General features: G+C 40.6%; 1 protein-coding gene across 1 annotated transcript; it reads left to right on the plus strand.

Annotated features, from left to right (window-relative positions):
* Nucleotides 1-1,472: 1,472 nt before the first annotated feature.
* LOC137805279 (transmembrane protein 132D) lies at nucleotides 1,473-26,698 on the plus strand. Its single transcript, XM_068605109.1, is given in 10 exon segments — nucleotides 1,473-1,506; nucleotides 1,509-1,637; nucleotides 6,577-7,456; nucleotides 13,896-14,033; nucleotides 18,203-18,395; nucleotides 20,131-20,274; nucleotides 23,110-23,315; nucleotides 23,571-23,832; nucleotides 24,379-24,570; nucleotides 24,651-26,698. Coding segments are annotated over 10 exon segments (3,492 nt in total). The 3' UTR covers nucleotides 25,965-26,698.
* Nucleotides 26,699-26,736: the final 38 nt, after the last annotated feature.

Genomic DNA, 26,736 nt, shown 5'->3' on the forward strand with positions numbered 1-26,736 from the left:
GGTCCCACACTCTGTTGATATGTTGGTTGATCCTTTTCATTCGGCAATAAATCCCCATTACGATTACCACTAGTGTGCAAACAAGTAACTTGTTGGAGTGAAAAAAGTCAGTATGTACATTAGGTTTAACCATTAAGTTGTTCTTATCAATACCTTTGTTCTAATGATGAATGGCTGTATTTCATTCTCCTAACATCTGCTCACTAATCTTAAACATGCAAGCGTTAGCTTCTCATTCACGCAGCACTTGGACATAACAATATTATGTGGATGCATGCATGAATATAAATTGGATATCTATTAGTTTCTCTGTTAACAAAATGAGCCAACACCAGTTGAAAACTTAATAATTTCTGATGCAACTGGGCTGCAAGCAACACTCAGTCACTCACCTTTGCTTTACTGACATTGGAACTCCTCTTAACCATCAGAGGGCACTAAAAATCCACCTGATGCTCTTAACAACTCACAGACAATTATAATCTAAATATAACTGGAATTGAACCAGGTGTATTATTCTTGGCAATGAAAAACAGGTGTGTTTATCTTTGGTTGTATTTATAAAGTAATAAGAGGATTATTTTTTACAAATCTCTAAATTTGGAATGAATAGTAACACTGAGGTAAGTGCGATGTCCAAATTAGCCTGAGTTGCCTCGGATGACTTGAACCTGTCATCTGTGTAGTACATGCAGTTGTGGCACTGAAGTCGCCCCCAGCCTCCCAAATCGTTGATAGAATGTATCTATTTCAGTGAGCAATGGCCTCCTATTTATACAATACTTGTAAGGATATTCACATTTGTTTTGTCCTCCATTCGATTATATGTTCTCACAACTTCACCATATAATTAATGTACATTTTCTGCTGTATACCTGAACGCGTGCCCTCCTTAATGGCCGTAGTAGACCATTGGTTTCCCTGTTTGTCCACTCTGGGTGAACATACAGTGAAGTCCTACATTAACAGATTATGTGATCAACAATCAGTAGACGGTAAATATGTCACGTTGGATGATTTCTACTGACATGGCAGGAAAACCAACGCAGGGTTAATCCTACCAACTGCGCACTGGACGTGGCTTTCTGAGCGGATGAACAGTGACAGATGATGAGTTTAGTGCCCTGAGGATTGCGCACAAGACAGTCAGTGATCTGCTAACTGCCGTTTGACACCGTAGACTGGGAGACCGACTCAATCTGGAGGACTTTTTTAGTTGTCTTGTTTCGAGGGATAATATTAAACCGAACGAAACATTCTCCGTCACACGGTCGCAGCTCAAGACCTATCTCCTGACCGAGCACGAAGTCTTCAGCAGAGACATCTCCAGGATCGTTACGCACAACTTTTACGCACAATCGGGGACCTGCCGATGAACGGATCTCGATGCGCTGTCACCTGCAGCACGGACTTCACTGCAATTTGTGCTCTCACAGTTGTGATTATGTTAATTGAGCGAACTGCAGGAATGGATGAAACGATCCGCTTCATGCTCTGCTGAAACGAGACCAGACCACGGATACTGGGAAGTTGTCTGGAACAGCGAGCCACTCAGAGTGCCAACATGAGCTTTAACTACCAGAGCAGGAGGATTTTACAGATATTCTTTGCAACTATTACAGCAGTTATCGCACAAGGTAAGTGACCTGGAAGTAATTGTTTGCGTGTTGGAATATACTGTCCACAGAGATAAGTACAAGACCAGCGTCTGCTGCCAAAATGAAGCTTAATGCGACTGCCACTGGTTCAGCATAGTGTGCATGCATTTACTAATATCATCTGAAAAACAATTAGCTATTAGACTGAACTGTCAATCCGTGAAAATGTCACTAAATAGGTTGTCATGCCAACAGTAAAACAGCCTTTTCTAGATGAGTAAATAATATATAAATGCTCCAATTTGTACCACAAACTTACATCTTATTCCACAGTGAGCCAAAAAGAGCATTTATGTATTGTGGCAAAGGGGTGAGACAGCAGTGAGTGGGATATTTAACATTTAAGATGAAATCAGTGTAAAATACTTGATGGGTTTATATTACAAAATTGTGAATGAAAAATAAATACATTTTGATAAATAAGATTTTGTATAAAGCAGCTTTAAGAGTCTCATTGGACATAGCAATCCCTACCAATCACTGCAAACAGCTTAAGCCTCCCCTCTCTCCGTCTGTCCGCCTGTCCTCTCCACCCTTTCTTAGGCCCTTGGGGCATTACATGCTGAGGATCAGAGCATCATTGTGTATGTTTTATAGAAAAGCACTTCATGTCAGAAGAAAATGTAAAAAGTAGTTTAACCATAAGATCTGACTGATAATAAGTGTTGTTGTCACACTTTTGTTTCACAGTTGTCAGCCCATAATTCACTTTCCTTACAGGAAATAAATGGCACAACAGGAAATCAGCAAGAGAGTCTTGCCCGCTGAACATACATAAAGTGAGACTGAACAGTTTTGAACACTATATTTCGACGATTTATGCTTATTGTCACAACCCTGACATTTCAGAGCACAAGGTAAAAAATACTGTATCTTTGTGGCTTTTCATTTAATATTGATCGTGATTACATTCGGTGCCTTATGCTTATGTATATGCTGATGTTTCTTACACAATAGCCGGCTTTCAGACCTTTTTAGCCCATGGATCATAGCTTTTCTCACTTTCTAGATGACCTTTGATAACTAACAACAATGCTAAAATATAATAATTTATCTATCAGTAAGCTGTCAGATTCTATTGATACTTTTTGCGGGTTTATTAAAAGTAGATGTATAGGAAAGGTCAGCCAGTCAAAACCTAACACCCAACATAAGTTGTAAAACAGAGGAGGTTGTCACCTACAGGTGCTTAATTAGTGGTTTTAGCATTAGGTGTTGCCAATATTTTCTCATTTTAAAGTAGTCATTGTCAGTGTATTGCTAGATATGTAACCCATAAAATATACCTAACAATTTGATCAAACAACTCTAACAGACAGAATGACAGTTTAAACTTTGAGACACAAAACAAACAACCTCTTTTAATCTTTAATTTACTGATTAAAATGCAGGCACTCATTGTTGTCCTCTGAAACGCTATTGGGAGTCGATTCACTTCTGCAAGCTGTTTTGCACATATGGTAAAAGTCATTACTGCACATTAGAATTCACAGTGATTCCTCAGCGTTATATAAAATAGTACAAAGATTGATTACGATTGGAGAAATAAGGCTCAAAGACAGTCACACTGAAGTTAGCTGACTATGAACATATTTTAATATACAGCCTTCAGACAACCTGCAGGGCAAAATGTAGCTCTTTTTTTAATTAAAATTGGTGATAAGAAACATTATTTTGGAATTCCTAATCCCCATTCACCACAGAACAAATCTATGCTACAGCACAAGTCTTTTCAAAGTAAAGGATACTTTTCCGTATCCATTCTAATGCATGGCAGTAAAGCCCTCATTGCACTGTAGTTGCTTCCGGTGGCCATGCTTAAAAAACTGAACAAATGAGGAATATTGTACTCATGAAGTCTCATCCATTTTAAAAGACAATTCGTGCTTGAAGTTGAATCTCTGCAATCACTCGATGGAACAGAAGGGTTAGTTTCAAAAGAACAACTCCAACATCAAATTTCCTAGATAATTTTCCTTTGGACACAGAGATGGATGGACAAATATTTGGAAGACCACCATATGACTTGAACCTCAGGATAAAGGGAATATTCTGCCCTCCCTCCTGTAAAGCACTTAATCAACATACTGAAGAAACAAAAAAATAATACAACAAAAGCCATTGTAAACGAGCAGTCTTGGAGAGGTGGCTTTTAGAGGCGGTTGTAGCATCTGCATGGCAACACTGATGCTTTCTGACTCAGCCAAGGAGGAAGAGGAGCCCACGCTCTTCAAAATGAGTGATTTGAGAGGCTGGAACAGCTGGTACAGCGGATTTGCTCTCATGTTTATCAGTTATGGGCAGATTTGTCGTCATGATAAGAGAACCAAGTACAGTTTTACTTACATTGGTTACTTGTTAAACACCCCACATTTAGCCAAAGGAAAAATATGCATCTCTTACCTGTCTGTCATGAATAATAATTTTAAAAAGCGGCATGCCTGAGAAGTCTGCTACCAAGTTGATGTGTGCTATGGCTGAGCTTTAGATGGTTTCTTTTTTAGTTTTCAGACAGGAACAGCATGCGAAATAACAAGGAGAGCACAGATGACCCATCAAACTCAACTGTAAAAGGATGAGCTTGCATGTGAAGTAGTTTGTTGGCACATTGGCGGTGCATCCTCCCTCCAGGAGACAGTGAGCCAGTTCATATTCACTCCAACCGGAGCTGCTGCCAGCTCGGGTATTAAATAGCACATCTGTCGCTGTAGCCACTGGTTTGCCAAGCCAGGACAGCCACGTTCCCAGTTCCAGCTCCTACCTCATGTATGTCGCCCATTAGCAAACATGACTGTCACGCTTCTTGTCTGTATCTGGAAGAGAGAACGATGCTGTTATCTTCCGACGATGGCTGTTGGGTGACGGGATTTTTATAGATACAGTATAGTTGTTTATGTGTGAACTGTCGGACCATCATGACAGGCTCTTTGCCAGGGTGGATGAGTGAGGATGAAAAGCAGAAGAGGCCATGATGGACAAACTAGATGCCAGCAACCATGAGGGACACGAGGACTGATTTTGACACTTCAAACGGTCATTGTCAGATAATCAAAAATAAATACTTGAGGCGCAGTTAACTCTTTATCTGGCTACTTTTGTCATAAGTTCACAAATGCAACTGATGCAAGTCTATAGATTGAGACATTATCCCTTTTGTCAGACAATGTTGGCTTTGCTATACCAGTGGGATGATGATTTGTTTTTGTCTTTGATGCTACTGAAGCTGTTTTCCACCATGCTAATGCAGCTCCATCCATTTCGTTATAATCTGTAAAGTAAACACCAGTGTTTTTGTCCTTAATTCACAAAGTAGGGCAATTAGCCACCAGATAAAAAAGTGCAGTCTCAGGTCAGCAGCTATAATCTTCATAATTCTATCAAAATGGACGTTTAATGAGGACACATGATGGCCGGGTAACCTCTGCTCATGTCCACTGTGACAAACACTTACCATTAAGCTTTTAAACCAGATCAGACAAATATTTATGCTGTTGGTTTGTTTTTACTCACTCATGAAAAAAGATAATTCTATGCACTTGTGATCAGTATTTAACAGGCAGCCAGTAATCCGTGTGATCATTGTCCTGGTTTACTGTTTAACACAAAGCAACCGATGCAAACATCACATTTTCCTGAATGATACACTGATACATTTTCAGATGTGTCTCTGCTTTAGTTGGCCGAATAGTTGTATTAGAATCTCTAATGTACTTCTTGTAAAATACAACAAAGAGCAAGAACAAAAAACAAGAGGATCTGCTGGGTATTCACAGCATGCTGACAATCTGGAAAAAACATTTTAATCCCAGTTTTGGATGACTGAATTCAACCTTGTGCCAAATTTATCAGATCCACCTTTCCTCCCCAAGCTGATTATCCATGAGAGAGGTGAAACTGGGGCAATGTAAGGGGACAGGCAATATTTTCTAAGTCAATTTTAAGCTTGAATCACTTGACACTGCATTTCCATATGAGTAAACAGGTTTTGAAAAATAAATTCCATCGGACTGAATTTATGACTTTTAGTATTATGATCCTGTGACATGATTCATTATCTGTGTATTGTTATTTAGGGACTGTACAAACATTATTAGGGGTATTGTTAATCTTCTTTCGTCTAAAAGGGGGGTCTTGTATTTTTTCTAATCAAAACTTATATACCCATACTATATTATTTCAGCTGCCCGTTGCAAATGTAATGAATAGTTTGATAAATAGTAAGTCTAAAAGACAACATAAACCTGCACCCTGCTCATTAAGGCATACTTTATTATATGTTTTTTTACTTTCCTAATTCTGCCTCCTCATTCTGTATTTAATAACGTGTCAACTGTGGTGCACATTAGAAGTTCAAGGAAGAAATTAAGATTAAAATTGTGGCACAAGATTAAAGAAGTTTCACCAATGTAACTTTTTATATTATTTTTGATATTTTGAGGGCAGAGTATTGCTGTATTTTCTAACTCAAGAGGTTTCTCAAACGAAGTGGAGGTTCCAAAGAAAGATTGATATTCCCGAGGAGGCCTCCTCACGTCAATTCTTTCTGTTCAGCAAAGTCTCAGAGTTCAACTGCTCTGTCCAAGCATCAGAAAATAAAACTCTCTTACGCTTCCCTTCTTGTAATTTACATTATTTCACCTATGTGCTCTGTTACATGGATTTTAAGGTTAATCTCAGAGGCCTTTTAGTGTAATACAGTGATGGATCACTCAGTAGATCAGTTGGCCTCGGCTGACTTTTTGTGCTCAAGTGTTCCCGGTATTTTTCCACAGTACTTTAGCCTCAAATACAGAACTCACAATTCCTAAGTAATGTTTTTGCTTCAAGTAAAATGAGCTGCTTAGAAATATGGTATTATGAGATACACTGTATTCCCATGGCGTTTAACCAGTCTACCCTTTCCTAATTTATTTTACAGATTTGAGCAGTAAAGAGCTTACTGACAGTAAGAGCCCAGTGCCTTTCCCTGTCTTCTTGCCGGTCAACTACGAGGTGCGAGATGCTGACTACCTCTTCCTAAAGGAGGCTGGCCAGGACTTCATGAGGAACTCCAGCATGCAGAGTCACACGCAGCCCTTTGTTATCTTAAGAGCCAGCCGGCAGCCAGCTGTCAACGCCAGCTACAGCACTATGTCCACAGAGAAGCTTGTGCCTCTAGATCTGGTCCAGTCTGTTCAGCTTTTCAACACTCCAGAGGTCTTTACCTTTAACTGGAAAATTCAGGCCTTTGTGCTGACGCCTCGGGTTTTCTCATCCAAGCCCAAAGTCCGGGTGCTCTTCTATGTTGCGGGGAGGGACTGGGGCCGGGGAGAAGGAACTGTGGATGAGCTACCATGTGTGACAGTGTACGCTTTCTGGCAAACCCAGGAGGTGAGGGGTTCCTGTGCCATGGGAGGCGACAGAGGGACCTGCATGGCTGAGCTGGCTCCTGCACTTGGTTGGTTTGCTACGGGGTCAGAGGGCACCAGCAGGGAGAGGCGAGATCCGGCTACTGGGAACCCTGTGGAGCTGTACTACCAGGCACAACCCAAAGTCAATGGGGAGTGTAGTTCTGTTGATGGAAGTCGTTGGGGTGGCTCACAACAGCAGGCAGCAGAGTTTGTTCCTGTCACGCCCATGCAGAGGATTGGCAGTGTACGTCTTCTGCAAGTGCCTAAAGGAATGGCAACACTTTCTCGACTCAAGCTTGGCAATGCCATTGTCATACGGACGTCCTCCAAACCGCTGAAGAAGACTGATATCGCCACCTTCTACATACTCATGGCCAGCTCTGCTCAACTGACAAATTTTACTCTCAGGTAAGTCTTATTTTGCCTCACAGTTTGACTGGCTACAGTGTAAAGATCCATAGCAATACACTGAGGTGAAATACTGCTATCACTTGAGGGGGCTCTGCCATTTCAATGTAGTCCAAATTAATTGGTTCATAAGAATTCAATGCAGGGAATTGTTCACTGATAGTATTATTACTCTTATATAGTACTTGCGCAAATCCTATGCCATCAAAAATGAGGAATATTGGAAGAAATGAGATTTAGCATGGATTATGGCATACGATAAGAGGTTAACCGTCTTTCAGAGAACTGGAGATTATTTTAGTTTCAGTGAGCACAGCCCTATGACATCAAGTGCTGCTTCAAGGGAAGGTTGACATGGATAAAATGAAATCACATGTAAGCTTGTGACTCATTATTGCTCTGCTTTAAAGGGTATGCCTGGGATCTCTGGTAATTCAACGCACTGCTATTAAATTATGAAGATCCTGGGGATTACCGGTATATCTCAATTTATTTTAAGGCTCTGTTCTTACTTTGCAAAGCAAAATATTCCTGTATGAGTGGAGAAGAGAAAAGTTGGAGTCCCGTCTCAATGTAATAGTTATTCCTCTGGAGGGCTCTGTTACCTTTTTGGTAATATAAGATAATTGCATAAAGATTTTAAAGAAATGTACTCATACAGTATATATCCTGAGAATGAATGATTGACTTTTGACCCCGTGAAAAAGAAAATAAGACTCATGGCTTTTTCTCATTATGTCAGTTCATTACTTCTCTTTCAATGTGAAATGATGCAACATGGGAGATTGGCACCTCAAAACTGTATGTGAATTATATGCCTCCATTTCGCTCTCACAGTTTCTTTGTTGGTTTTCATGATCATCCACGGCCTAATACCTTTTATTATCATGATCCAGATGGAGTTCAAACAGAACCCTGTTGCAGCATAGCTAGATTTGTCGAGGTTAGCTGTCAGAGCAGACAAGTAGAGATTTACGCTAACTTGATTACAGACCATTTTTTAAAATTATTATTCTAGACACTATCCGCTTTAATCTAAGCCAATGAATAATGGACTGTCAGGGTCTTTGAAATACGTTGTCTCGGTTATTCATTTGGTTTGTGTGTAGATATAGATCATCAATAAAGTATGTCATAAATCCTTCCATCTTATGTGGTTTCACATAATGTAATGATTGATAATCTCTGTTGCTGTTTGCCATTTGCTGGATGATGTCCAGTTTAGTCTTCTGACTTAAGAACTGGTTTTACCGGAAAGTCCTTGAAGGCATGCTTGTCTGAAAGTCTGTTAGTTCCTGGACAATAGCTACAGCCTTTCCTTGTAGATTGAAAAAACGCTGCGTTACACAATCAATACTTCCTGGAAAAGAAATAATTTGTGAGTTACTTCCGTCTTGACTTGCAAATACATGCTCCAGTGGAGGTGCGCCGGTTAGGGGACAGTCATGGATTATTAATTCCCTTTTCACCAGGTCTTGTATTTATTCACTTAGACGGTCACTTTGTCAGATCAATTGTGAATGCTGGAATAGGTAAATATTGATTGAGGCAACAGCTGTGCACGGATGGACGGATGGACTTGTGCTTAAAGGTTTCAGAGTTGAGTCCGCAGTAGTCTCTCAACATTTTTCTCAGATCATTCCGTTTTTTCCTTGTGTACCGAAATACAGTAAAACAAAGAAACATAATGCTGAAGGTGTTTCATCCTGCGTTTTATGAGTTGTCTGCATTTCCAAGAGAATCTGAGAATTGGGAACTACAGACCTCTGAATGTATTTTACAGGGTTAGACAATGTATTTAAATTATTTAGCTGGTTCTCTTGTGTTCTCTCTCGAGCAGAGAAGCCCAAAAAAACCATTCTGATCTCTGCTCTTCATTCTGCCACTTTTAATCATAGCTGCTTTAATTCATTTACTCAGTCACACATGTTTCTGAACAAAAAGCAGATAGCAGAAAGATAACGTCTCCTCTCCTCTCGATGGCAATCTTGTGAGGATGCTTTGCAGTAATTAAACTTGTGTGATGGGCTGTGTCTTTGTATAATGTGTTAGTGACTAAACTCTGAAATATTATATATTTTCTGCATCCAATTAACATGGAAAACTACACTCACTGTTGAACGCTTATATTCGATACCCTTTCCAGGCGTATCAGCACATTAACAAGCCCTGTGCATCCGGTCCTCAACAGCTGTCTGCGTTCTTTATCACTGTCTGAATGTCCCATTAAGCTTTGCTTAATATTCTCTCGTCAGCATGATAAACCTGTTATTGATGTCAATAGCTCGAGTCGAGGGACATACAAATTTGAGGTCGATTGAGAAATAGAAAAGCCACACCTGTCCGTTCCTGTCATTCTCTCTGAGAGCTTGATAAAGGTCATTGATAAAGTATTATAATCACACACCCATGCGTTTGGTAATTAAGTGATCCCTTGAGTGTTTGCTCAGGAAGTTGACTGGCAAGAAATATGTGCTTACATTTTTTTCTTTTGGTTTTATTCTGAGCAGTTATTTGAAGACAGCAGTGTGGCAATAAATAAAACAGAAATTGTGTCAACAGGACACCAGGTCAGTGAGCTCTTCAACTCAGGAGCCTAATCGTTCATCTGTGTGACAAATAGGACTTTCACATCCATTTTTAGTGCTGTGGTGCCCTCCATCTGGCAGGCATGTTGGCATGAACGTCTCCCCAACTCCCTAAACTGCTCCATAAGTCGGATAAGCACGTTGCCGGTGGCTGGTCATCAGACTGGCTAAACGGTGTACATTTGTCTGCATAATTAAAGATTGCATCTGCTTTACCGGTAGTCCCGCAGCCCCACAGTGATGCAGTCACTAAGCCAAAGATGTTGACACAAATCATAGCTGTGAAGCAATTACAAACCCTATGTACTGTATCACCTCAATAGCGGGTGATGAAGCTTAATGGGCCAGGCTGTACGGCTCACACAGAGAATACAATCTATATATAGTAAATCTTTGATTGCTGTCTCTATTATGTAACTTTTTTCCGATTGTGTCAATGCTTACTTACTTTCCTTTTGTTAGCCATGGCTCTGTGACCAGTTTGTATGTATGCAGTTGCATTTTTACATGCAAGCATGTGAGTGTGAGTGAATGAAGACTATGTAAAAGGTGAAAGAATAGTGCCACTCATGCCTTGCCCGGTCAGAAGTGAGATGGATGGCTGGTACAGCACCTGAGAGCTGCTTTTCTCACACACTGTCAGCCTTGGTCTCCAAAGCTATCCATCTACTCTGCCCTGGTGCCTCCCACTGCCTGCTGCCTCCTCAAGGCCTGCTAGCCAAAGCCATGGACACTGGTCCCCTCTACCAACCACTTAGAAGAAAAAACGCCTCTTCCAATCACAGGGGATTTTATTTATTTTTTTTGCCTGAGGAAAAAAAAAGGAGCTTGCGATAAATCTTCTTGTTACTGCCACTTTTTATTAGTTAAACTCTGCTCCACACAGCTCAATACAAAGAGGTGTCTCATACCAGCAGAATATGTTCTTCAGCAGTCATTATTTGATGAACAGCCATGTTTTCTCATTGATACACTGTGTATGCCATCCTGCTTACCTCATTGATAATGCCCAGATTACATTGCACTTACTATTCTCTACATTCAGCATTAGTGGTGTAATTCTGTAAAGAAAGGGGGAAAGCAAGTTGGTGAAGGCAGAACTAGGTAAAGAAAAACATACTGCAATGCTTTGAGAACTGTGTAATGTGTAATGCTTTATAGGCTAGTATGCTAGTATGCCACCATGAAGCTCACATGTGTGGGATGGGATAAAACAACTGATTGGATTTGATGTCATAGAATTTAATGTACATGTGCCCTCAGGACGATCTGTAATAACCAAATAAAAATAATCCAACGATAACCCAATAATAATGCGAATATTTTTAGTTTATGCAAAACCAATGACATTCCTAGCAGCCTCAGCTGTACTTTATGTAAAGTGCTAAATCGATCATGTTAACATACATACATGGTAAACTAGGATGGTTTATACCAGATTACATTATTCCAGTCAGCATTGTCATTTTGAGAATGTTAACATGCTGATGTTGATATTATGTCTAAAGCTGATGTTCATGCCAGCATGACTGGAGACCAGTGGCTCTCAATGTGAACAGAAGAAAAAAATAACAGGTGTCATTTTGTTACTGCTTTCAATCTCCAATTTGCAAGTATAACAGTGTGCAACCATCTTCTTGTTATCACCTCATCTTTAATCTTTTCTAACTAGACAGTCGTAAAGCCCTTTTAAATCAACACTGCATGTATTCCTCTTTGCTCATTTAGCCCCTGTGTTGTTGGCCCTGCTGCCTCCTGGGAACCCTCAGACTGATAACAATGGACTGGCCACCCCTTTCTGTTCGCTCCTGTCATTCACTCTAATACACAGTACACAGAGGAGCTAGTTTCATTCACTATACTAACACAGAGACCATGCAGCCCCGGGAGTATTTGGCTCCTTTTTCTTTGATGAGAAATGCTCAAAGCCAGAGTTGGAATTTTCATTTTGTAAGTTCAGTGTGTTTCACGTCTGCTGCAACAACCTCTGTTGGCAGAGTGAGAGTTTTCAACACAACTGTCTACTTTATGGTAATAATATGGCTATTACGTGTCTACTGACTCTTAGGCCAAGTCCACTCTACTACGTTTCCATTTAACAATGCATATATTTTTCTATGTTGCACTGAGCGTCCACACTACACCAGAGTTTTAGAGCTCCGAAAAAGGAGGAGTTTGGGAGCGCTCCCGTGGACGGACACATTTAAAACTCCGGGGTTACGTTTTGCCATCGGCTGAAGCGCCCGGATGGACTGAGGCCTCCAGCTGTGGGCAATAATGACCAGAAGAACTGCAGGACTTTATTACTTTATTTCCTAGAGCCAGAGGAATCCACCTTCTAGCCTACTGCTCTCAGGTGAACCTGAGTTAATCAGATAAATTAACTGCTGCTGTGTGCAGCTGGGATCGAAACCAGCTGTCACCGGGGTCGCAATTGCACAAGATTAAAACCACTGTTTAAAAAGACAATTCTCGGTCATCCGTTTAAAATTGTGGACTTTGACCTGTGAGCTCTTTGTCCGTTTTAACTTTAAGCGGCTTCGCAAATGCCACAAGATAAGCTATTCTTTCTGTCAAAGAGACAAAGTCAAAAGAGGGAGGCCTTTCTCTCTTGCACTCCTTTAGGGCAGCGGGTCGTGTCAGACATTGTGGCTCTACGGCAGTGACTTCCATGCTGAGATCAGTGGCCACTTGAGATCTTCCTTCTAAATTACATGCTGGATGTACAGATGCTGGCACAAACAAGGGTTCACACATACAGGCACAAACACTTGTGCATATAAAAACTACCACAATTTCATTAAGAGCTCATCTTATAGATTTCAATTAGGAGTTTATGCATGTTGGTAGACTGAGTCGTTTCATTGTGTTGAAGGAGCAATGTCGCCTCTTCTTTTCAAAGTCAAAACCCTCAGCCCAAAGCAGCAGAAGTGCTCAGATTGCTGTTGCTCCCATCAGATTACACCTCCTCAGAGACTCATAATGCGCTCAAAACTTTGTTTTTATTTCAAAAATTCAGAGATAAACCAGACAGCTTTGCATGCAGATGAAAACCAAAGAATTACAAAGGTTTTTGTTCCGAAATATTTGAGACAACTTGTCTGAGCTGTTTTTGAGTAATCATGGAATCTTATAAGAGCGTTGAGTTTCATAGAGAAGCAATTCTAAGTGAGAATAGTTCACCATTTTGACTCAGTATTACAGAGGTAGAGGACTGTATCTTTACATGTGTGCTTCCCCTGGCTTAAGTACATTCAATTGGGTTCTTGTTAAAGAATATCTCATTAACATTTGACCCACTGCAAACTGCTTATGCTGGGTAAACCCACATGGAAGATGTACTTGTTCAGTTGCATAATGCTTATCAGTTAAATTATTTAAATTGGAGTCCAACAAAAGAAATGCTCCATTAGTAGTTTTAAAAATGAGCACACATTGAACAAAAATAACAATGTTTTCTATGCCATTTCAAATGCATGTAGGGAAGAGGGTGGTTGAAGGATTGGTAGTAAATCAATGTTTTTATGTGATTGATTTCTCCTCTAAGTCTTATGTATATTCAGTTTCATCACTTTTGTGTAATATCAAATATATCAGGATAACCTGAACATGTAGAAATCCAAAAACAATATAATCCGTGTGAGGAAACTACAAAATGTATTATACAAAATTGTCACAAGCAAATTCCAAAAGGTCTGAAAAAAATATAAATTAAAAAAAAGTGTCCAAATAGTTTATTTGTTCATGTTCACCTACACTTTAGAAAAATAGCCCCAAATTCCATTTGTTGTTAGTATAGGTTATTTCACATTTACCACATTCTTGACCTTTTCGTTTTTGACTTTCCACAGAGCGACAGTAAAGAACGGTGTGACCTTTCGAACAGCAACACCCAGTAACTCCTTACTGTGGGACATCACTCTGGATATGGGTGCAGATGGAGCCATCGCTGTTATTTGTCAGAAGAAAACTCCCATACCTGGGAAAAGGCAAGTCTGTTCTCTTCACATCACTCTGTGTGCCAGTATACAGTATGCTATTCTATTGCTCAGGTTTGAATGAACAAATAACACTTCAAAAGATTTTTTTCGAGTACTGTTGCTTTGTCTAGCTGTTGAAAGTGCCCAATAAAGTAGTAAAGTATGTCCTGCAAAGAATATCAGTATTTGTCTCTGCGCCTGTGGAGTAAAAAACAAACCATCTGCACCCTGCAAGCCTTACAGCGGCTTACTGCAGAAGCACACTGCGCTGTGTCCTCGGAGGACATCTCTTATACTCTCTAAGCAAAGGTTGGCTGCAGGTGCTCCTGTAAAGCTGCCCCTTGTAAACAGACATGGCTTGTTCCCCTTTTATTGCACACTTCTCATCTGTAATCTGAAAACTTTAATAATCTCTAAACATTCACCAACTGTACACATCCATGTATTCACAGTAAACAGTAAGCAAGCACGTAAGGTTGTTGTAGCAATACCGTTGTGAGCCATTTGCAAACATAGCACTAAAACTATTTACAAGACATTTGCAGGCTGTTCTGATGCATTGATCATTGGGCTTCTCAGAAGTACTTCACTATAACCTTATGAAACAGGGCTACATCCTTTTCCCAACAAGCATCTCAGATGCCCTTTCATTTTGAGTTGAGTGCAATTTATTGCATATTAAGGTGAGCAGAGTTAATTTAAGAGATATAAGTGTTGCCCTCCACCCTCCCTTGTCACCTGCAACTAATTGTCCAATCAGTCACTCACTGACTATACAGGTCCACTTCCATTGCTCCTTTGACAGATCATCATCGCTTTATGGATTATATATTTTTTTTATACCTGTTATCCGTTTACCGACATATCTGTCTGTCTGTAACCTACCTACCTACCCTTTTATGTCCTTTTATGATATATCATGCAGTTATTTTGTTCCCTGGGTGTGTTTGTATATGTTATATATTTGTTTATATACTGTTCTTTTTGATTATTTGTTGGGTTTTGTTGTATTCATTGCCTTTATCTTCCTTTTAGTTTACCGGTATTTAAGTTGTGTCTATGCTTTGCTTATCTGTGGAGCATTTTGTAAACTTTGTTTTTAAAAGGTGCTATATGAATAAAGGTATTATTATTACCTACTTACCTACCTATACCTGTCTATATGTGAACTACCGGTCTACCTGCCTGCCAGCACCTGTCTATCTGTAACCTACCGGTGACCCGCCTACCTTATTGCTTTGGACTTGCTGCCTGAGTCTTTTTGTTGTTGTAATACATTACTGAACTGCCTCAGTCTTCCTGTCCTCATCTATGTTTGGGTCAAAGAAGTTAATAAACTGACTTCTTGTCATTAAGTATGAACCTCCTCCGTCATAATTAGTCGACATAACAAGGATGATGCACCAATCTCTTCAGAGCATGGTGGAAATGATATGTCAGTATACTATTAGCGTGCTAACATTTATCAATTAACATAACTTTTTGAAACGCGAAGGAGGTCTGAGCTGAGGATGTCAATGTCTTACGTTTTGCAAGTGTTGGGCAAAATAAAATGTTGACCTAATGATGATGTTAAATGAAAAGTAAAGTAAATCAGAAATGTGATTTTGATTTATCCTAAAGGAGACACAAATATCTGAACTAAATTTTGTGGCCATCCATCCAATCGTTGTGAAGACATTTCACTCAAAACCAGTACAGGAAAAGTAACGAGAACACTAAAGCCATAAGGATTCCTCCTCTGGGCACCATGACTGGATATGAATAGATATTTCAGACTGGATGTAAATTGTGGACATTGCCATACCACCAGCTTGTTCAATTCTGCTGTTCTGCTGACCATTCAGCCGTATTCAATGCAACATATGTTCAAAAGAATACTATTCATGTTGCTGTTGTGCACTTGCTTTTAATTATTGTATTGTCACTCATGTTTGTCAGTGCTCCTAAAAACAGATCTACTGAGATTTAATTCAAACAGTAAGAGTTTGTGCCTCTAGAGCAGCTAGAAAAAAATGCTTGTAAAATTAAAGCACTAATCTGTGTTTAAATGTTTGGCATAGCTTGTGAAGAGCAAGTGTCTGCAGCCAACTTTCACAGGATTACAAAACTACTAATAAAAGTGGACAATAACATTTATTTGCTTCAATATAATCAAAAAGACAAAATTCATCCCATCACAGGGATGAACATATTTTTGATCTAAACTCGTAACTTTGTCCGACACAGACTGGTTGGAGGTCGTACAACAATAGAAACTTCCTTTAAACCGAAGCAGAACACTGACCTTATACGGTATGTGCTTGTTATTATTGCTTTGACCTCATTACATTACTTTCCCCATTTGGCGTGGATTATGACATTGTTTATCACAACCTCTTTATGGGTTAACATATTCTTTCACTCAGTCATTTTGGCTAATCCTCTCTAAAATGTCATGAAGCTAACAGAACCCCTGCAGGGTGTGCCCTGTTACATCACTTTGGGGATTTATATGACTTTTTGTCTTGGCTTTAGTGAACACTAAAAGTATTTGCTGTATTTGTATATTAAAGCTTTGTTATCCTCTGTCACAGCAGCTTGGTTTGGTTCTTAATATTAAAGCGGTACTTTTCACAGACAGAGTGGTCGCCATAAACAAGTTGGTGAAGCATCATCCCCCCGGAAGGTTCACAAGTGACTGAGGGCGTAAAGTAGCATGACAGCTTCCCCCATCCTATAGATATCTGTGTTAATGCATACTTAATAGAATATACATGCATACTTATGCGACGCAAGCATATCTTGTTTTGATGCTTGAATCCCATTATTATCTTTCAATCTGAGGTCTAGGAGCAATATGCTAAGATTATTCAATTACACTAAGTCTCTGTCTTGCCCTTAATAACAGAACATATAATGGAGTACTGGATGGATGCAGAGAGGGGCTTTTTTGTACGCTGTTGTTGACTTTGCAACTTAATGGAGGATTAATGAAATGTGATTTGCAGTTTCCTCAATTGTTGTTGCTTTAATACAGAAAGGCGACTGGTATGCAACCCTTTAGAGGTCGTTTTCACGCTGTAAACATAACTGTCTGCACAGCCCTGGCAGATATTTATAACATGTACACACAGATGCAGTGGGTCTGATAATGTCTACGAGGGTATGTGCATGCTTATTGGGTTTTTGTCCACCAATATATCTTTTCTATAGTTCAATACAGTGCCAAGAAATAAAACCCAGGATACTAACTTTGGCCACAGGAGAAAATTGAATCCATAGCTAGGACACTCTGTTCTCTGTGGCATCACTGAGAGGCTATTATAAGTTTCAAAGGCTTATACTTTGTTGTGTATGCAGGATGCCGCTGTCCTCGGACCACTTTTTATTTAGTTCACGTGAAAAGAGAAATTCCGCTCTATTCTTTTTTGATTTAGCTTGTGAAAATGCCTGCAGATGCAAAGCCCTCCACTAAACAAAGAGGATTGGGTCTTGTCGGAACTACTGGGATCACATCCATCGCCTGAATTTTGAGCTGGATATTTCTAAGAATTTAGTCTCAACAGTTTCCTAAATATGAAATGTGTACGTTATTTGCACCATACAGTAGATAAAGTGTTACTGGTGCCTTCTTAGCAGCAATGTCATCACATCATGTTTCTATACCTCTGGTTCGGGCTTAAAGTGATTGAGGATTGCTAAAGTTTCCTCCTGGCTCTTCATCCAGGCTGATACTGTGTCCATTCAGTTATCTGTTTTCTCTTAGATTCACGCAGATTTGTCTGCACTGAGAGCAAGAAGCCACAGGATACACTGCATAATCACTGAACCTTTCCTTTATCTCAGACATGTATCTCAATAGGAATTGAACGTGTACTGAGAAAATTGCAAACCCCAGTGGTGAAATAATCCTATCAATTATCAGTGGCTGGCTGTGATGCAAAAAAACTCTCTTTCTGGTGCTAATTTGCATTACCAAGAAAATGAGATCATTCACAGTCAAAACACAAATGGGGCACTTGTTCCACCAAATGATGATAACATAATACGACAATGGAGAGTTGCAGTGACATCTAATTTACAATGTGTCGTTTTGATGATCGTCATTTCCATATCAACTTTAGGAAAACAACAAAGGTAGTATGGCATGAATGCTTGGGTTTGCATATCTGTAACTCATCCTGCTTCCCATTCAGGCTTGAGAGCAGTTTGCTGGAGGTGCTTCAGATGGATTTTGAGGTGGAGGAGCTGAGCAGTCCTCTCGACAGCCAGGTGATCATATGGAGGCTGGAACTACCATCCGAGTCCCAAAATGTAGCCAAGACTGAAGGAGCCATGAGGATCTATACTACTCAGAGAGACTTTGTTGGCTTGGCTCCTCTAGTAATGGTGAGTTAACTGACAGCGCCCATGTCACACCTAATCATTGTTAAAACCAACATCGACAGCAGTGTTTCCAACACCATCCTTTTGAGTGTTGGTGCATGAAAATATCATAAAATGCACTTTGCTCTTATCCATTCGTGTCTGGTTTGCATACACAAACAGCTGAATATGCTTTGGATTGTTTAGTAAGTGGGTTCTATTTCGAGCAGAGTGACCTTGTGTTGTTGACTGTCAACGAGCTGATGTGTCTCTTCTGTGTAGTTTTGCTCTGTTCTGGCGTGCAATAGCCTATGTGGTCATCCTCTCCTCCTAACAGATGCTTCATGAGCTTCTATTTTGGTGCCGCGGGCCTCTTCATTATGCTACCACTATAATTAATACATGACATAATCCTCACCACTAAATACTCAACACTACACAAGGGTTTACACCTCTGAATCTCAATATTGAGTTATGTCACCTGCAGTTGGTGACTTTTTAGTACGCCATTGTTTGCAGGAATGACAACAACAACCTGTCACATAGTCAGACCACATTTTTCTGTTTCCTAGCCTGTATTCTATCAAATGCAGCAGACTGTATGTTCAGTCTGCTGCATTTCCATCATACTGGTGCCTGACATTATGAGGATACGCTACAGTATCCTGATTCGTGAATTTGACATGGTTCATCTCTCTTTTTGGATTAGAAGCTGACCTCAGGCAGAGGGCCAAACACAAGGAGATTTGATGGTTGGCTCGAGGAGACATTAGCGCTGACTGATCACTCTTAGCCCAGCTGTGTGAACTCCATCTAATGCTGCTGCTCAATATTTCTATATAATGGAGAAAGCCGTCCTGACACAGGCTTCTAATCTGTATTTTTTAACCATATTGTAATGGCAAAATTATGTGTATATATTTCAGCTTCATTTAAAACTGTTTTACAATGGACAGTCACATATCCATCTGCTTCATTTTCATAATGAGTGGCCAAGCTTCTCTTTAAATTAGGTTCAACTGATCATTCACAGAACTTGACCTGGCTCCGCTCCACTGCTTTCATACTAATTTACCACACGTATCCATCTGTTCCATTTTCATGCTTTGATTATCCATGCGTGCATGCAGATGCATGTTTGTACAAACACACGTAGACACAGAGCTCTACTACCACTATACAGTACTAACAATAATTCACATCAATTACATTTTTACAAAATATTTCCCCACTTGAAGCCATTTAGCATACAAGTCGCTGGACAAAAGGACACTTGGACAAGGGGATTGAAAAAACAACCCTGCTCTACCGGCCACAGCCACCCTATTTAAGAACACATTGAGCATTAAAAGAACAGGATGTACTGGAGATATGTAGAGATTTGTTCTATTCCACGTCTATTGCTCTAGCCACTTGATCATGTTTGAGCGGATATGGCAGCGCCCTGAGGGATATACCTGTGCAGACAAATCCAAAATTAGCTTTCCATTTCATGAGGTGACCTGGCCAGAGGGGGACTCGCTTTCTCACCTCATCAGGATCGCTGAGCACACTTTATTGCCTCCATCTCTCCTACCTTCCTCTACTTGCACCCTAACGTGGTCCTATCCCAAACACATTTTTGCACTGCATCAAATCGTTAGCCAAATGTCTAAAATGTAAAACGAAAACAAACCAAATGATTGCATGGTATTTGTTATTTAATGTGACTGAGACATAAGTACTGACTTGATGGCTGTTTTCCCCGGCAACTTCGTAGGACACAGAGATCCTGAATACAGCTGTTCTGACTGGAAAGAAAGTAGTGATGCCTGTGAGGACAGTGGCTGTGGAAGAAGATGGAGTGGTCACTGATGTTTCTGACTACACAGAGTGTAGCTCTGATGATGAAGATGTACTCAAGGTAGGATTTACTCCTCCTTGATACCGGCTGCTAAAAATTGTAGATGGAACAATAACCTTCTGATGTATAATTTTTTGTTTCTTCGTTTTCTCACATTCCAATTATATATATATTATGTAATGATTATATAAGGTTCAGAGATAAATTGCAGTCTTTTTATACACTCATCAACCTTAATCACTTTCTCTGCAGTATTGAGTGAAACATTTTCAATCACTACTGGTAAATGGTTAACTGAGAACAGAAACTTTACTAGCAGCCATAAGTGGAAGAATGTGAGACATTTGTGTCTTGTCTGCCCACCCTAAAGTTTAGAGGCAGGAGGGAAATTTAGAGGGGCTGTTAAAAAAAAAGGCTCCACCGAGGCTAGGTTGGTTATATGTTTGATGGTAAGGACAGATGCAGACAAATAAGTTGTACCAAAGTCACCCCGGCTGTCCGTCTCTTTTCCACACAGTAAAACAAACTATTAGCTGGGCTCCGACAACATCGGCCATCAATCTCCCGACAATGAACAACCACTGAGCTAAATCGCTCCCCACAAATGACCTCAGTCTGCCAGCGTGCTCCCATTCAGTGACTTGCTACGTTTATCCTGTGAACCTGAGCTTGGCTGAAAAGCCCACTTTGATTATTGATGAAATTGAAAGTCAGGCCCCAGGCTGTAAGGACATTGTAGACAAAGAATAAAGACATTCAGTGGACTACAGCCAGCTAATGTTTATTTTTACTGGTCACGATAAGCAAGCAACCGATGTCTCGGCTAATAAATGGAGTATTGTGACTCCATGAGGAGATTCACAATACAGTTTGGACAATACCTGCACGTATATTAAGTGCAAGTGTCATGACTACATGAGGATGTCAAGGCTGGACTGAATAATTTTTCTCACGCCTGCAATATAGACGTCTTTGCAGTTCTACACCTACAATATGGCTCTCAATGTATTTGCTGAGCAGCTTCAGTCAGAAATATTCCTTTAATCTTCTTAGTCTAAAAGCTTGACTCATATCTTTTCTTTTCTGGTGTGCCTGAAGAGTACCAAATCTGTTAGTGATAGATGGGGACGGATTTATCGAAAATTGTTTAGCTTATATGACAAAACAAAAGCAAAGTCTAATCTGTCCTGATGGAAAGCTTTTCCAAATGTGCATGAATGATGGAGAGACTTAAAATGTGCATATATAAGTGTGCTCTTTGTCAGTTCAGGATTGAAGAATTGACGCTTGAACATTTTAAGCAGGCACATATTGAGCATAGATGTCTACTTGGTTGATTAATTGGGACGTTTTATTGGCGTGGAAATTTGGCAAAACTGACATAAAGCCTGAACTCGGTGTAATGTGTGAACTTAATTTGACCCTAAAAATTCATTCTGTGTACTCAAAACTTATTTAACTTGTTTTATTTGCACAAGTAAACTATTGTCACAGCTGGGTTAGTCAAGCATGCATTTCAGTATTTATTTAAATATATTTCTGCCAGTCTTTCATACTGTGCCCAATGATGAAAGTAAAATCCCATTTTAAACAAATATCTATTTTGACACCAAAAACACTAAGGGATATTCTTGGAGGCAAAATGAGATTGTGACAAGGATGAGTGGGCAGATGACACTTTAAAATGGCATTCCCTTTGAACTGATGCTTTAGAATATATTTGAACATAGCTTATGGAAGTTCAGTGGAATATGCTTCTCTGAAAAAGCAGAGAAGAGTAAAATGCCTTCGATCATGGATGACTGGTTGGCTGCCTCCACACCAAAAATAAAACAACAACAACAACTCTGAGAGGACTAGACGACATCACTGGAACTAAATCAGTCCTCGACTGTTGTTCCATGCTTGCATGAGAAATGTTCAATAACAACCGTTCCAGTGGCAAATGCTGTAAATCTGCTGTTTGGATATAAATCAAGCAAAGGATTATTTGCAGGGAAGAGGGCATCTCAGCTAACAGCAAGGATGACACATAGAGATGTGGTCATTCTGAAGCTTTAACTCTGGTCATGGGTGCAGGATGACTGATGCGCTGTCACAAGATGTCCTTGTGACAGCGCATCTCCTCGCGAACTGTTGGGTTCACCCTGATAAGCACGCAAATCATTGCTATTTGTATTCCTCCTCAAGCGATCTGTCAAAGTCACTGATTTTTTTTTCTCCCCTGTGAACTTCCAGGGGCTAGTGACTGAATTGCAATGCTGCAGTAATTATCCAATTTGTTTAAAGCAGTGGCTGCTAAGAGGACTAAATAAAACCTCCTGACTCGTGTCTCAAAATGTCCATGAGATCTTTGAGCAGTCGCACAAACTTGCCAAGGTCACCTTTGAAATAACGGCGTAATGATTGCATTTGCCTGTGAAGGACTGATGTTCAGTACTGCGCCACATGATATTTTGATTAACATAAAATTGCAATGCTGCCTCTTCCTAACGCTTTGGACCGGTGATGATCGCAGCAGTTTATTACAGCTAGCTGACATTAGTATGGTAACACATGCAGTGCAAAACTGCTGCAAGGCCATTCGTTGTTGTAAGAATGGCCTATTTGTTAAAATTGTGACTTTTATGAGAATATTTGATTATTTCTTGTCATTGGTTAGATGACTAATTATCTAAATATCTCCTTCATTGACAACAATCTCATTCTGAGTTTGATGTAGACTGTTTACACAAACATACTACACAAACTCTTCTGACTCATCACTGATGATAATCATTTTTTCTGATGGATTGTTCCTTTTTTTTAATATATATATATATATATATATATATATATATATATATATATATATATATATATATATATATATATATAAAATCTCTTTCCATCCAGGTGTCAGACAGGTGCGACTATGTTTTCGTGAATGGCAAAGAGACGAAGGGCAAGGTGAAGTTGGTGGTGAACTTTACCTATAGCTACCTGAGTGCTCAGCTCGAACTGAACGTGTGGATGCCCCGACTTCCTCTCCAGATTGAAGTGTCAGACACAGAGCTGAGCCAAATCAAAAGCTGGAGGGTACCCATACTAACCTCAAAAAGGTGGGACACACAAATAAACCACTTGTTCATCATGTTTCTAGATGGGATTTCCAGAAGTGTCCTATAGTCCTTACAAATCCAAATGATATCTTTCCCAAGGGTTTAGGGATTTGATTCCATTATATAATGTACTGCAATATCAATGTAATCTAATCAAGCAAAGAGACATGCTTGAGTGATTGGACGAGAGCAGGTCAAAGCATTTACCAAGTGACAGGTGTGAGTTGCACGTGTGCTTTTGTTCCCATGTCCTAGAACTGGCTGGAACAGTGAAGAAGACAGGAAGGGAAAGGGCTGCATGCTTCAGTTTCAGCACGCCCTGGTGCGGGTGCTAACTCACTTCGTGGCAGAGCAGATGGATCCTCGGGATCCTAAGGCATATTTCCTGGGCTCCGATTGGCAGGTGGATGTCACAAGACTTGTTCGATATTTCATGAAGGTGGAGGACCCTCGAGTGGCTAGGCTGCAGGCAGGAAGGGTGCTGTCAGGACGAGACCTCGGGACCACCACCGTCCAGGTAATAAACTGAACTACTTCTTGGTTTAACGTTGGACCGAATAGCCCGTTACCAATATCATAGTAAGAAGTGGCTCGACCCTGACTAGATGGGGTAGTTTTCTTTTACATACACTTCAGAGGCACAAACCTTAACCAATTTTTCGGGTTAGAGCCACTCGGTGGGTGAACGGGAGAACACGTTCGGACGCGTGTTCTGCCATAAACAAATTCAATGTCCAGGTCGATGTGTATCATTTGTCCATTTATTCCATGAGAACACATCAGCAGGTTGACACGAGCGCGGTAAAAAGCTATTGTGCGTCCCATCCACACACACCTGTTCCCATCACTTGGCACTTCCTTTTATGCCCTCTAGAAGTGAATGTGCCACCCTGTGTTCAAATACAAGAACTACATTCACCCAATGCTTCCCTCAAATAATAAACCCCATTTTGGCTCCAACATACACAATTCTGTTAAACTCATAAACTGAACTTGTCCTGACAAAGAAATACAGGCTGAGGCCCCCTAACGTACTTTCTGTGTCTGATAATGTTTGTGACAGGTGTTTTCTCCACTGTCTGACGCAATCTTGGCAAAGACAACTATCAAAGTCGTGGATGATAAAGTGACTGTCACAGATTTAGGGGTCCAGCTGGTTACAGGCCTCTCCATGACTCTACAGCTGAGTACCGGAAGCAATAGGGCCATCCTGGCTACTACAAGCACTCAGGAGTTTCTACAGACCCCCAAACAGGTAACAGTCTGAATCCATATGAATGTCCAAAAGATGAGCAAAAGCACAATTGCAATTTATCTTGTTTTCTCTTCTTTCAGGAAGCCTTGGTCAGTACCTGGGTGCAGTTCAGTGATGGCAACCAGACTCCTCTTGATATTTATGATCCTGCTTTCTACAGAGTGACGGTGACATCTCTAGATCCGGGAGTGGTGTCAGTGCAGGGCCCTTTTCCCACTGTGGTTGCAGAGGGTGAGGGCGAGGGAGTCCTGGTCAGAGTAGAGATGTCCATCTGTGAGTCATGTCAGAAGTCCAAACGCAAAAGTACAGTGGCTGTGGGCAACGGCATCCTCAAGGTCAAATTTCAAGTGAACAGTCGGCACCCAGGCAGCAATTACAGCAACACTTTCAGCAACAAGGACAACGGCAGTGATTATGGAAACGATGGGGTGGAGGTGGGCAGCGAGAGAAAGCAGAGGGAGCCGTCCAATGGTCCTCCGTCTCGCAGCTCAACCTTAGATAGAGAGGAGAGTGTCATGCAGAAGATCACAACCACGATCAAATCTACAGAACGAACCTTCATCACCAGCGGCAGCCTCGGAGGAGTGGGTAAGACCAGCAATTCAGGAAACCCCGGTAGTCCTACCAGCTTGGTAAATATCAGCATGATGAACAGCCCAAGTGACGACAGAAAAGCGTACGGCTCAGACAATATGATAGTGGAGGATATGAGCAGTGTCAGCTTTACCAGCACGATGAAGGCCCCTGGAAACCTGGTGAACTATAACTTCCCCACTAAGGTGGAGGTATCTGGGCAGGAGACTGAGGAGGTAGAAACTGGTGGAGAAGAAATGTTGGTCAACAGGCCGCTCACAGACTTGGAGATTGGCATGTATGCACTGTTGGGTGTCTTTTGCCTGGCCATCTTGGTTTTTCTGGTGAATTGCATCTCATATGTTGTCAAGTTCCGGCACAAGAAGCCTCCCTCTCATGGCCAGGAGCCCACAGGGCACAGGCATGACTGGGTGTGGCTCGGCACAGACGCTGAGCTGGTGATGAGCGTTCCAGGCAGTCCTGTCCAGCAGGACTCCCAAATGGCAACCACCGTCATAGACATTGGGCCTGATAAGGCTTGCTCTCTGTCCCGAAGGCCCAGTTGTCTAGCCTCCGTCACAGACTCACCCCTCAGCTGCGTGGGCTCCCTCAGGAGCAAACCTATGCACACCGAGTCCCTCCACTCACCCACCAGCAAGAGAAAGAGAGTCCAGTTCACCACCTTCTCCAGTATGGAGCGCCAGCATTCGCCACATCTCCCGCCCAGAGAGAACGGCTATGGCATTCACTGGGTTGGGAAGCAGGACAGTTGTGAGGAGGAACCCCAAGTGCCCATGACAGAGACTGGGGACCAGTTATAATACAGAGCCTGATCAGACCTCACATGTACAGTTGATGTGGCTTTGATCACCTCAATGCCTTTGTCAACAATAACTGTCTAAAATATGTGATTTTCAAATTTTCCTCTCTACATTTCATTACCTATCAAGGCCTTTTACATGTACATGTACTGTATATTATTGTTAATATTGGAGTGGGGATGCGTGTTAGATGGTTGACCAGATGAGAGTTGTATTTACACAAATTTTAAAGCCACCAAATGTTATTGCTGCATGTGGATATCAACTTCCCTACATTTTACACTCACATGCTGGTACACACAGTACAAATACACACTTAAAAAGTATCTAAAATAACAAAAATGTATAATTAATTACCAGTTGTAATACTAAACGCAGTCTGACGGGTATGGGTTTCACCAAGAACGTGGCTTTATTCAACATACTTCTCACTAAAATGGATGTTCTATTATGCAATATCCAAGACCCCTTTCTTTGTAATTTTAAGCAAAATTTTAATTTTATTTTTCATTAAAACACTATGATCTTGAATATTTCCTATCATTTTTTTCTTCTGTTAAGTACCAACTTTTAAAATCATGAGGCATATGACCTCTGATAACAGTATGCTCATTGATTATTTATGTGCAACGTTTTTGAGAGAACATTGAAGTTACCTTTTGGAACAGCAACATATACAATAACCCTGTGTGGCCCTACATTTATTCCTCATAGAGAGAATGAAAATACATTTTCAGATTAACTTCCAAAAAAACAACCAATGGAAGTGAAG

Source organism: Clinocottus analis, unplaced genomic scaffold (genome assembly GCF_023055335.1).
Source record: "Clinocottus analis isolate CAN_PGR_092001 unplaced genomic scaffold, fCliAna1.0.p SCAF_7, whole genome shotgun sequence".
NCBI classification, from domain to species: Eukaryota; Metazoa; Chordata; class Actinopteri; order Perciformes; family Cottidae; genus Clinocottus; species Clinocottus analis.